Source organism: Eretmochelys imbricata, chromosome 2 (genome assembly GCF_965152235.1).
Source record: "Eretmochelys imbricata isolate rEreImb1 chromosome 2, rEreImb1.hap1, whole genome shotgun sequence".
Lineage (NCBI taxonomy): Eukaryota > Metazoa > Chordata > Testudines > Cheloniidae > Eretmochelys > Eretmochelys imbricata.
Window position 1 is genome coordinate 80,878,201 of NC_135573.1, and position 13,702 is coordinate 80,891,902.

At 39.0% G+C, this 13,702-nt stretch overlaps 1 protein-coding gene across 2 annotated transcripts in view; it reads right to left on the minus strand.

Annotated features, from left to right (window-relative positions):
• TTC39C (tetratricopeptide repeat domain 39C) overlaps window positions 1-13,702 on the minus strand; it is a 60,919-nt gene that overhangs the window by 15,713 nt on the left and 31,504 nt on the right. The window contains exons 7-10 of one of the 2 annotated variants that reach the window (XM_077810362.1): window positions 3,774-3,867; window positions 1,556-1,663; window positions 920-1,029; window positions 93-216 (exon numbers count right to left, since the gene is read on the minus strand). In XM_077810362.1, the coding sequence (XP_077666488.1) occupies window positions 93-216; window positions 920-1,029; window positions 1,556-1,663; window positions 3,774-3,867 (436 nt within the window). The remainder of the gene's footprint in view (window positions 1-92; window positions 217-919; window positions 1,030-1,555; window positions 1,664-3,773; window positions 3,868-13,702) is intronic. The other variant, XM_077810363.1, reaches the window with a different exon arrangement.

Sequence of the window (13,702 nt, forward strand, 5' to 3'; positions counted from 1 at the left end):
CTACTGCAATCAGCTAGTCTTCATGACAGAAAAAAGAAAAAGAGATTATATTATCTCACTGAAAAAGATAGCCAAGGAAACACATATCCTACCTTGGCTCATATGTTGTAAGTTAGAAAAGGAACAGTTCGGAAGGGCTTTCCATAAATACAAAACTTCAATGGATGCCAGCACACAGAGCTCTTTGGTTGGTAACTGCTTCCTAAATCTGTCTGCCTGAAAACAGTAAAGATAGCTGTGCTAAGTTCCTCTCAGAAGGAGAGACAGATAAGGGTCACAAACAGTAATTCTGATGTTTTCACAAAAGCAAGTAACACGGTGTTAAAATGTTTGGGGTGTGAAAATTTAGCTTGCAGCTCTTTAGGACTAAAACTAAGTTGTTGAAATAGTACACTTATTGTTTCTCAATCAAGATCAAAGTTATCTGGTATATGACTAAACAAGTCTTGGGAAAAAAAAACAAGTTAAAATACAACCTGATGCAGTGGTGGACTATTTTTCCCACTAAAGGTTTCTGGGATCTTAAGTTTGTATGGCCTTTCCCCATCACTTCCAGATTTCAGAATGAGCTAACTAAGAGCATACACGGTAGAGCTAACAGGGTACAATGAAGCAGGAAGAAATGAAGCAGGAAGAAAGACTAGTGCTGCAGCTTTGGTATCACGGTATTTTTTTTCCTCTGAAGATTATGTAAACCACGCTTAGTTGTGAGCTACCAACTTTTTTCCTGTTGGTAGTTCATTAAACTATAAAGCACTGTTCACTTTTTCTACCTGATTCCTTTCCACTAAATTAACACTAGAGAAGATGACTACCAGAAAAAATATACTTTGTTTAGAACCAAATCCTTGAGTAAAGGACAACACAATTGCCAATTGTAGTTACTGTACTGAAGCAACTCAATCCATGCCAACCAAACCTTTTTGACTGAGAATTGTTCAATCTGATTGTTTTTTCTTTTGAAAAGCTTCTGAACTTCCTTGAATACATTCTGCGCACCATCCACATCACCAGTGGCTCCTTGACACACTGTAATAAAGCGCACACACACACAAAAAATTCTGCTAAAAAGGTTCCAGGATATGAAAGAGGGAAAAATAGAAATAGGGCATTATGCAGGTAAAGGGGAAAAGCATGGTCTTTTGGTGAAGGGAACTCAGGCAAACTGGGTTCAACTCCCAGTCTGCCCTAGGTTTCCTGTATGATCTCTGACAAGCCAATTTCTTGGTGCTCAGTTCCTCATCTGTAAAATAGGGATAATTATACCTGCCTCTGAGGGTTCTTTTGATTATTAATTCATTAATGTTTGTTATGTACTGAGTAATTATGGTGACGGTGGCCTTATAACTACAACGACATAAACAAAATCTGAGCCACAGCTCTTTAATATGGACAGTATAAAAGGAGGAATTAGACAAAGTTCCAAGTGTGCAATTAACTTCCACAATTGCAGAAGTTCATGACCAAAGACTTGTTTCTGTATATACATATATGTGTATATACACACACACACACAAACACAATCATCACTAATTCTATCACTAAAAATACTAACCTGCTGTCAGGTAGGCATAATAGCACTGGGACCATCTTGATTCATTTTTAAGCCTTTGAAAGGATTCAAATGCATCTTTGAAATTCATTTCTATCATGCTGCACCAGCCTAAAAAAGAGAATTTTAACTTATGACCAAAATCACGTTAGCTTTAATGGTATAGGCAACTACACTAAACAAATAATGAATGTTTGTGAACACTTTGGGTTGTGGCAAGTCCAAGGATTTTAAGACACCCTGAGGAATTCCATTACATTTTTTAAAAAATCTTTTCTGAAAAATCTGAAGGGAAGTATACCTAAAACTTTATTGGAAATTGCCTCGTTACCTATAACCATAATATTATACAAGATAACAAATACATTTTTTAGGGATCAACTCGAGTGTATCAATTAAAACAGGTTTCAAGAGTTTCAAGCAAAAAGATGCGTTTTTATTTTATTCAATTCTCAAACTAGTAACTGAGAACTGCTATGCTCACTTTCTGTTTATGTGAGAGGAGATTCAGTAACGAGTAGTTCTTCTAAGTACTTACAGGTGTACCAAGGCTATAGAATTTTCTGTGGTTATTATAGAATCAAAGAATTGTATGACTGGAAGGGATCGCAAGAGGTCATCTAGTGCAGTCCCCTGCACTCATGGCAGGACTAAGTATTATCTAGACCAATGGTTCTCAAAGTCGGTCCACTGCTTGTTCAGGGAAAGCCCCTGACGAGCCGGACCAGTTTGTTTACCTGCCATGTCCGCAGGTTCGGCCGATCGCAACTCTTACTGGCCCGTGCCGCTTTATTAAATATGCACAGGCATGCAGACTATATGGTCATTACTTGTGGATGTCCCTGGGCCCGTGCCGCTTCTCGCAGCCCCCATTGGCCGGGAGCGGCAAACCGCAGCCAGTGGGAGCTGCAATCAGCTGAACCTGTGGACACGGCAGGAAAACAAACCGGTCCAGCCCACCAGAGACTTTCCTTGAACAAGCGGCGGACCGGCTTTGAGAACCTCTGATCTAGACCTCTCCTGACAGGTGTTTGTCTAACCTGCTCTTAAAAATCTTCAATGATGCAGATTCCATAACCTCCCTAGGCAATTCATTCCAGTGCTTGACCACCCTGATAGGAAGTTTTTTCTTCTAATGTCCAACCTAAAATGCCTTGGCTGCAATTTAAGCCCATTGCTTTTTGTCCTACCCTCAGAGGTTAAGGAAAACAATTTTTCTCCCTCTTCCATGTAACAACCTTTTATGTACTGGAAAACTTATGTCCCACCTCAGTCTTCTCTTTTTCAGACTAAACAAACCCTTGTATTTTTTTCCCCCTCCAAACTTCCTTCCTAGGTCATGTTTTCTAGACCTTTAATTATTTTTGTTGGTCTTCTCTTGACTTTCCCCAAATCTTTCTAGAAATGTGGTACCTAGAATTGGACATAATACCCCAGCTGATGCCTAATCAGTGCGGAGCAGAGCAGAAGAATTACTTCTTGTGTCTTGCTTACAACACTCCTGCTAATATATCCCAGAATGATGTTTGCTCTTTTTGCAACCATTTATGGTCTTTTGCCATAGCGCTTATCTTTCGTACACATTGGAGTATATGTTCAAACCCTGGCAGCTCAGAAGCTCCAGCAGGATTGTTAATCCTTAGCACAGAATCATTGATTCCATGGCAATGGACAAAAGAAGGCTTTCAGTCTTATGGAGTGGACACGAAAGCCTTAAGAAAAAAAGGCAGAGTAAAAAGTAGCCAGCTCTAATTTGTGCACTGTGTTCTTGATTCTATAGAGGTTTCTACACATAGAAAATCATGGAGTACAGGTTGTATGTATGTTCATGCAGTCATCAAATGTTACAATCCAACTGACAACTAAGGAATCATAGAATATCAGGGTTGGAAGGGACCTCAGGAGGTCATCTAGCCCAACCCCCTGCTCAAAGCAGGACCAATCCCCAATTATTGCCCCGATCCCTAAATGGCCCCCTCAAGGACTGAACTCACAACCCTGGGTTTAGCAGGCCAATGCTCAAACCACTGAGCTATCCCTCCCCCCCAAATAGGAAGAAGCATTATTAACAATCTATGCAATTAAGACACTCAAACTTTAATAACTTTTGAGGCATCAAATAATCAAAAAACCTTAACTAGGAAGAGCAGAATATACAATGTCGTCATTTAATCAATTTGAGAGCAGAAAATGTATGTGTCATTGAAGCTGTATTATTTACCAATTTCATATAGGCAGACATGTTGGATCTCTCTCTGATCTATTGCAAGTTCCAAAGCAGTATGAAAGGAGGTCAAGGCACTGTTGATTTGACACTAAGAGGGGGAGAAAAAAGAGACTGTCATAACGCAACTACTGTTAAATAAATGCAAATTTGAACAAGTACCATTATAATCGCAATTCAAAAAATGATACAAATCTCTTTATTATCAGTAGCAATTAAAGAACAAATGATTATCTAGCGAATAGAAGACCCCATATTTCACACGATAGCCAACAGCTTGCTGGAAAAGAAAGGGGCATAATATTCTTTCGAGTGAGACTTGAATCCAAAACAAATTACAGAAATTCCTGACATTAAGATGAGCAGAATGGGGAGGAGGTAAAGAGGAAGGCAAAATTAATGAAGTATTTGAACTAGTCAAATATTAATAGCTTGGTTGAAATAATAGTCTGTTGAAATAACAGATGATAACTTGAGGGTGCTTTCTGTCAACTGAATAATACCATTAGCCTGAGCTAAATCAGCTAACGTCAAGCAACCTGAAGTTATTTTCATAGCCAATTTTGTCCTGAGCAAACATGGGATCTCTGTGAGGAAACATTTCCACCTATGTGGAGCCAGAGAGACCTAGAGTTAGCAATCAAAGATTAATGACAGCATACTTGGCAAAGGAAGAAGGGACGGAGTAGCAAACCTATTATAATATTTAAGCAACATAAAAGGTGCCACACACAAAAGTGTCTTTCATAATTTCTGCCTGGAAACGTAAATTTTACTGATTTTGGCTTTATATATTTTTTGTAATAGGTCTGAGATACAAACCTGTTTTCTGTAGGCATGTGTGTTTAGGGGCAAGTAGTTTTTATTTAACTTTTCTATTCCACCAGATATATTATATAGTCACAAGTCTCGTTACTTTAGACACAACAACAGTTTGAGATGTATCCTACTGCCGTGCTGGATATAAGAATTTCTATGTAAAGCGTAACACTCAGTGTCATTATTTCCTTAATAATAGCCATAATGATTTCTAAATTCACAGATTTTTCATTGTCTTGAAAGTGTCTGAGCTTTGAGAACAAATTGAAAGACTGGAGTGTGCTCTGGATGAAATTTTCTGCATAAATCATCCCTCACATCATATTTACAAGACAAAGCTGCGAGACAGGACATGAAAAATCTAGCCAGTGGACTAAACCCACTGTCCATAGGCTGATATGAAAGACTGGGGGTAGCAGAAGAGTTCAAAGGGCTTGATGAAAACTCAGCCTGCTGCAATCTGCTGAGAAGAGTGAGGGTGTTTCTCTCTCTTATCAGGCAGATTTCTGAAGAAATAGCCTGGGGGGCTCTAGCCTTAGTGTCATAAATATAAAGGGAAGGGTAAACCCCTTTAAAATCCCTCCTGGCCAGAGGAAAAATCCTCTCACCTGTAAAGGGTTAAGAAGCTAAAGGTAACCTCGCTGGCACCTGACCAAAATGACCTATGAGGAGACAAGATACTTTCAAAATCTGGGAGGAGGGAGAGAAACAAAGGGTCTGTGTCTGTCTGTACGCTGCTTTTGCTGGGGATAGAACAGGAATGGAGTCTTAGAACTTTTAGTAAGTAATCTAGCTACGTATGTGTTACATTATGATTTCTTTAAATGGCTGAGAAAAGAACTGTGCTGAATACAATGACTATTTCTGTCTGTGTGTCTTTTTTGTAACTTAAGGTTTTGCCTAGAGGGATTCTCTATGTTTGGAATCTAATTACCCTGTAAGGTATCTACCATCCTGATTTTACAGAGGTGATTCCTTTACTTCTATTTCTATTAAAAGTCTTCTTGTAAGAAAACTGAATGCTTTTTCATTGTTCTCAGATCCAAGGGTTTGGGTCTGTGGTCACCTATGTGAATTGGTGAGGATTTTTACCAAACCTTTCCCAGGAAGTGGGGTGCAAGGGTTGGGAGGATTTTGGGGGGGAAGACGTGTCCAAACTACATTTCCCAGTAAACCCAGTTAGAGTTTGGTGGTGGCAGTGGTTATTCCAAGGACAAAGGATAAAATAATTTGTACCTTGGGGAAGTTTTAACCTAAGCTGGTAAAAGTAAGCTTAGGAGGTTTTCATGCAGGTCCCCACATCTGTACCCTAGAGTTCAGAGTGGGGGAGGAACCTTGACACTTAGTAACAACCTAAAACTAGTAGATGTCTGATCAATGTGCAGTCCCTCATCCTGCCCTCTTTTAGTAGCTAGAAAGGAGATGCACATTTTTCCTTATCTTCTTCATGAATAATTCCAGTACTTTGTTAAGTTGTGTACACTAATTACTTGAAAGGTCCTACAAAGAACTGCTTCCCACACTGATGGTATCCTATGTGCAGATCAGGCAGATTTCAGACCAAAGGTACTATGATGAGATCAAGTGCTGGCACTCAATACTCTACACTGAGAAGGGTTTCCAAACCAAGCAGAAGACATGCAGTATTTCTAGATCTTGCTGGTTATGACATGATCCAACATACAGGCTTGTTATACAAACAGTCATTGGTCCCAATGTGGTGCATTGTCATAGCTGTGGAACTGTTCCTGAAAGACCACCAGTTCCAAGTTTCACTTGGACAAAAAAATAATACACCCCAGTTCCTGGAGGTCTTAAAAAAATGGTCTACCTCAGGGTTTAGTTCTATCACCAACACATTTGAACCTCTTCACAAATGACATTCCCTACACCACTGCCAGGTGTTTTATCTATGCGGACAACATCTCTCTGGCAGTACAGAACCAGGATTTCTGTCACTTAGAAGTGCTGAATGCAGATGCAGAGAGAGATGGCCCACAGTTACAAACGATGGAAACTTAAACCAAATGCTAAAAAGCAGCTTCCAGATATTTCCATTTAAACCACTTCAAGGCCAACAAACAGCACAACAAGAAAAGGAGTACTAGTGGCACCTTAGAGACTAACCAATTTATTTGAGCATAAGCTTTCATGAGCTACAGCTCACTTCATCGGATGCTGTAGCTCACGAAAGCTTATGCTCAAATAAATTGGTTAGTCTCTAAGGTGCTACTAGTACTCCTTTTCTTTTTGCGAATACAGACTAACACGGCTGCTACTCTGAAAACAGAACAACATCTTCCTAAATGACCACAGGCTGGACCATGATCCAAAGTCTGTGTATTTAGATGTTACACTGGACCCCAACTTGACATTCAAGGAACACATTACCAAGACCTTGCGGAAAATAAAGACAACAACCTGATCAGTGAACTAGCTGGTTCAACCTGGGGAGCCAATGCTTAAACACTAAGCAGCTCTGGGCTTACCTTGTTCTATTCTGTAGCAGAGTATTGCCCCCCGACTTCTCTGACACAGGACTAGTGGACACTCAGTTGAATTAAACTATGCATATAACAACTGGTTCTATGAGACCAACCAGCCTGACTTGGATGTTGGTCCTGTGCAATACTGTCCCCTCTGACATCAGGCAACAAATCACCTTGCAGAATCTGTCCCTTACGGTGCAAGACATGCCCATTTATACTGTTTAGAGATGCTTCTAATCCACCAAGCCACCAAATTATTAGCTCAAGGTACCCCATTTGGACAATTCCTTTAAGGGGTTTTAAATGTCACCTCCAGATGGCATACTAAGTGGCAAGAACAAGCTTCAAACATAGCCAATGCCTATCTTGTGACAGATTCAACAGTCCAGCCACCTGTTTTTGACTTTCCATGCCATCTGCATGAAAAGTTCAATCACTTCAGATGCAGAGTGATCAGATGTGCTACAAACAGGGTGGGTGGCCAGATTGTAAATGTAAAAAATTGGGACACTTTTTTTTGGGGGGGAGGGAGGAGAATAGTTGCATATATAAGACAAAGCCCCTAATATCAGGGCATCTGGTCACCCAAGCTGCAAATGACTGTAAATGGGACCTTTCTGACTCTCCCCTTTGCTGCTGTGGCCAGTTAGAAGATGTAGATCATATATTTGCAGACTGCATCCATTGACAAAGGCTGCATGGTCCCCGCCGGGACTTGCACAATGTCCTTCTCTCAGCTATTGAATGGTTAACACATTTACACTGACACAATTGGCTTCAATATCTATTTAAATGCAATCACAGTACCTTTTTATGCTATGGCTCATAATTTTCTTAAATTACAGAAGAATGAAATTTCTTAAATTACAGCAGAATGAAATTAACAAGATTCTTGTCAGGTTCACTGCTGTCCACAGCCTTCTGATGGACAAATAGTTAAGCTGATCAAAGGCCTTGTTAATTTCACTGTGCTCTTAGAGAAAATTATGGGCAGCAACTGCACTGGATCTGTGTCTCTGCAGACTCAGGAAGACAATCATGTACCTGTTCATATTTGGGAAATGTATCTTCATAATATTAAGGGCTAGAAAAAAATGTTTTATAAATGTAAGTTTTAATTTTGAAGAAATTGATGGCTTACATCCTCCAACTCTCCTGTTACTAAGGTAATGCAAAAGTCAGATATAATTTCTGGCTTATCAGCAAACTATTTTAGGGTAGTCCATGTGGACAACTGTAAAACTTCCTTTAGAGTCTGATTTAATTTTAAGATCCTGATCTCACTGGCTACTAGACCCTCCATTGGCATCCTTCTCCCCTTTTTCATTCTGTCTTTTTTACTTTCTTTTCCATCTCAATATAGTATTCATTTTTCTCTTACTCTTCCTTCTTTGTTTTCATTTTATACATATCAAGAAAGCATAACTGATTGATTGTTTACCTACACTATAATAAATATTAATGTTTTAAAAATTTCATTAAAAAATGAAACCCTTTGGATCAAACTATAACATTAAATTTCTTCTAAAATAAATACATTTAATAAATATTACTTTTAAAATAAGTTCATTTTAAAGAAATAAAGCTTTTGTTATGTTTCAACATGCTGAATGATTTATCTACTTTTCCTGGGGTGGAGGGATAGCTCAGTGGGTTTGAGCATTGATTTATTGACCCTGCTAAACCCAGGGTTGTGAGTTCAATCCTTTAGGGGGTCATTTAGGGATCTGGAGCAAAAAATGGGGATTGGTCCTGCTTTGAGCAGGCGTTGGACTAGATGACCTCCTGAGGTCCCTTCCAACCTTGACATTCTATGAAGTGTGCATTGGGAAAAATCATAAAATATTTAAGTAAAAGGAAGATTAAAGTTCTATACACACATTTAAATAAAAGGTTCCTATTATTTAGTGAAAGTAAAAATTGACCCAGTGAGGTAATCTAAACTACATGCTCTCTCTACACGTCTCCTAAAAATTACTAAAAGCTGACTTATTTCTCAAGAAGAATATTTCAGTTTAGAATTACTAGAAGACAGCTTTAAAAGAAAAGCTACCCTGCAACAGTCATTTCCTACATACGCGTAATAAGAGTTTTGTATAATCTGGGTGAAATTCCTAGACCCATAGACTTCAATGGGGCCAAGATTTCACCCTGTTTGTATTTTAAAGTGAAGTTCTCCACAGCCCACTTCTTCAATTTCCTAAAATTTTTTTATTGAATAGGTCTCTCATACCTTTCTCTAACAGAGCAAGAATTATCTCTCTTTTGTGGACACTCTCAAATCAGTTTAGAAAGGACATATCAATTCAACTCATTAGTTTTGAATTGGCCTACATCAAATTGATAAAAGTCATTTCTAAACCAGTTTAAGAGTGACCACGCAGAGGTTTGCAACGGTTTAACTAAACTAGTGTAAGTTTGTACACAGACAAGATCTTATGCAAAATCAGTCCCGAATGAAGTTCCTTAGTTGGGCTGATTCATATTTTGACAAAGATTTTTTTATAACCTCACCATTTCACTGAGGGGCACACCTCTCACCACTTCAAAATCAGCATGACCCAACACCACTATCTCTGACAGACTCACATACATACTCCATGCACCCATACAATGTATTTTTATTCACACATACATGATAAGATCTTCTAAAAAGCCTGATATGTATTTCCACTAGTCAGTGTTGACAGTAAGCAGAGGAGTGAAAGGGATCCATGAATGAGTAAAAGCAGCCAACAAACAAGTATAATATAAAGCTTCCAGGAAATCCTTACTAATTTTATGTATCTCATGACACCAAATGAAAAGATGGTTGTTAATTGCTTTTCATGGATTTGGCATGGGGTGGAGTGGTTTTGTTTAATTTGCTCCTTTTTCACCTCTGGGAATACCATTTTAGTTGCTAAGGAACTATTTCATTGTAAAGTACGTTTGCTGCAGAGACATACAGTAACTCCCTGTGGGAGTAAACCACAATTATAACGTAATAGTGTAAACATGCACAGCCTAAATTATATAATTTTCTTGTACAGAATGTTTGTTGGTGTGATGAGAGAATATGCCCTGGAGAAAGTGAAGAAAAATTTTTTTATGACAGTATAATTAATTGTCCAGTGAGACTGCATGAGTGAGTTATAGTATGTTTCGTTTGCTCTTAAGGTTACCAACATGTCATCAAGGACCCTGTGCATCTGTGTATAGTAAAGTTACTTATGTAATATACCTTTCATCTACTTACACACTTCAATAATATATTTTAAAACAACTGGCAACACACTTCTAACATTATAGAATCATACCAGTTTCAGTTGTGGTTAGGCAGAAACTTCCAAAATAAATCTATATTTTCAAGATCTTACAATCTTCTGAAAAAGCTTTAGAAGAAGCATAAGAAGCTTCATCTGCATTCCAAAAGTCAAATTTGAGAAATTTGTAAAATTTTGTTCCGAACATTTTTGGACAGCTGTGTTAAAACAAAAACAAAGGACTCAGTCCTCTTTTACATATCTGAAGATAATTTTATTTGCAAATAGAAAGGTTATATTTGCAGAACACCACATGCTGTGCAATGATTTAAGCTGATTACGTGGTTTCTCTAAATTGATACTAAAATGTGCCTGCCTGTGGAGCACTGAACATAGAAATAAATGCAGCTCTATTTCTTTCAAAGTCTGATGCTGTACGATACATCCTCAAATGTTTGTAGGACCCTAAGGGCCTTTAAGATCTTGATAAACTTCCTCTGTGCATGAGGCCCAGTGGACTTGTCTTTAAGACATTCCTTGACACAACTAAAGTTCCCAATATCTCCAGATCTTGCAATGATGCTTCAATGCCCTTCTTTAAGACTCTAGGGTATTGATTTCTGCTTAAGGTTGTTCCTTAAAATAAATGCATTTCTGAATCTTTATTTATTGATTTAAAAATAAACCAATGGAACTGTAAATGACTAAAAACAAGCTAATGCAATATTAAAGTTTAGATGTGCTGACTGTAGAATGTTAACATTTCAAGTTATGACTCTCACAACAGCAGTCAGTCACTCAGCCCCTTGGTACGTGTACATTAGCATGAAAGATTACACAAACAGTATAACAATCAATAGCCCCATTACATATATGTAGTGCCAATTAAAACTATTGAGAGAACCATAAGTTTAATTTTTTTGACTTAGTACTTCTAAAATCTCAACTACCTGCATGAAACTTTTATTTATACTGAAGCCAAGATTTACCAAATATGGTAAATTTACTCCACAGCATTGTACTGAACCTCTCCAATGCCAGCTAGCTTGGCCCAAAGCTAGTATTCTCCCTTCACAGTGAGCCAATCTCCCTTCATTGTCAACTAGTTTTGTCAGCTTTAAAGGGGCCAAACTAGCAGTTATGGAAGCCTGCCAGCTATGGAAAGTCCCACTGTTCACTGAGCTGGTCCACTGTTATGGGCATACATGTATTAGTGGTCTGGTAGAGTGTGCAGAGTACTGTACTTCGTCAACAATAAACCTGGCCGGGTGCCTTTGCCCCCTTAATGGATCTTGTGGTCATCGAGCGGTTTGCTCGAGATCTGCCGTGCCAGCTATCACAGGGGGAACACACACACGCAGTCAAACATCTATCAACATCTAACCAAACTTGGTAGTACAGTATTTTGGGGAAAGTTTTCATCTGGGACATAAACAAATCATACTTAAAATAAAGGGTTAGTTAAGAAACTCTAATGCTTACTGTTAAATTTCGCCTGTGAGCTCTATATTTTTTCAGTCAGAGCTATACTAACACAATATCAACTTCCAAGTAATTTTTTTTTTTTAATTCCACAGTGTCCTAGGGGTGGATGGCCTTTTAAAATTAGTTGCAAATATGAATGTTTTAGTGCAAGAAGCTTATTCTCCTGACAGGTAGAGAATGTTGTCTTGATGGCTAAAAGCTAAATGAAATACAAGAGTTGTGAATACTCTCACTTACAGTCTGACCGAAACATACAGTTAAGGGTTTGTTTGTTTACTAACAGAGTCACTAGAAACCTGGGAACAGATTTTCAGCTGGTTTATGTTGTCATAGCTTTATTGAAATCGATGGTGCTATAAAAATGTAATCAGCCGAGCTCCGCCCACTGGCTGGTGTGGAGGGACTAAAGGGCTTACACAAATTAGGACTTTGTCAGATGTTCATTCTTTCTGGTTTATCTTACTTGATGGTATTAATCTGTTGCTTTTAGATATTTCAGTGTGTGGACATTCATCCCCCTCTATCTAGGGAAACAAAGTGCTGGTGAGTGAGTAAAAGAAATAGGAGAGAAACACCAACAGCAGAAAGGCTGATGAACCTTAGTTAAGGACTGAATACCACCCTTAACTTTGTCCATTTACCTGATACCATTATCCCTGTCTATTTTCAGTTACTGGCCCTGGACACTAGTGTAACAATTAAATAATATTGTTACAAATAAATGGATATTTATCAGCAGAGTTACCTTAAACAAGTTTTGTCTGGGAATATATTTCTATCTACTTAGCTACTGGTCTCCAGTAATGAGAAAGGCTCCAAGGCACAGCCAAAAATGCTGATTTTCAGATAGCTTGATATTAGAAATAATTACATTATTTAAATATTCTTCAGATACACTAAATACAGTGGTGCCCAAACTTTTCTGGTCACACCTCCCATTACCAGTAATAAAATCTGTCCACACACCCCCCCTCCATTACTGCACAGTTGGTTCAGTGCAGAGCTTGGGCTGAAGGCAGAGCTGGGGATGGGGGAGAAGCTGGGACTAGAGGTGGGTTGGGGGCAGAGAGGGAATGAGGGCAGAGCTGAGCTGGGGCTGAAGCAGGAGGTGGAGAGGAGCTGAGGCAGGGCCAGAGCGAGACTGAGGCCGGGTTGGGGCAGAGCTGGGTGGCACTCCCTCCCTGTCCCCCATGTACCCCCCCAAATATTCCTCCATGCCTCCCCCTAGGAGGATGCACCCCACAGTTTGGGGACCACTGCACTAGTGTACCTGAAATGTTCTCATTTTGCACTAGTGGCTTAAAGTTGTGTACAATACTCCCTCTCAATTAGTTTTAGCAGACAATACTACAAAGATGGAAACAGACAGACAATTTACAAAGGTATGCTTGCAGATTTGGCAAACATATCAGACAATATCACCATCAGACATGCATGGAACATACAACATTCCTGAAAAGGTGAGATATCTGATCATTCTACGAATGTAGACTTGAACCTCCTGTCTTACTTCCATTCCAACTTTCCTGTGTCATCCTTCCCTTTCACTTGCAGCCAAAATTCATTAATTTCAACATATCTAGAAGACATTCAAGACTTTATCCCTCAAACGAGCGATTTTGAGAAAGTGGGAGGATCAGCTCATTATATCCACATGTATAAATCCTACTACAAGGCTGTTTCACAGAAAACTACTGTCAGAGACCAACCTCCCATGCTACTCTATATATGCTTTTCAGAGTATAAAGTTTCAAAACTTCATAACACAGTGGTAAATTCTCCCTTGATACCCTGTCCTTCCTTGATTTTCCTCCTCTCAGACTTGGCAGTCCTTCCTCCTCCCATCTCCCCCTATTTATCCACCTTACACAAGTTTTGTCCTTAGACC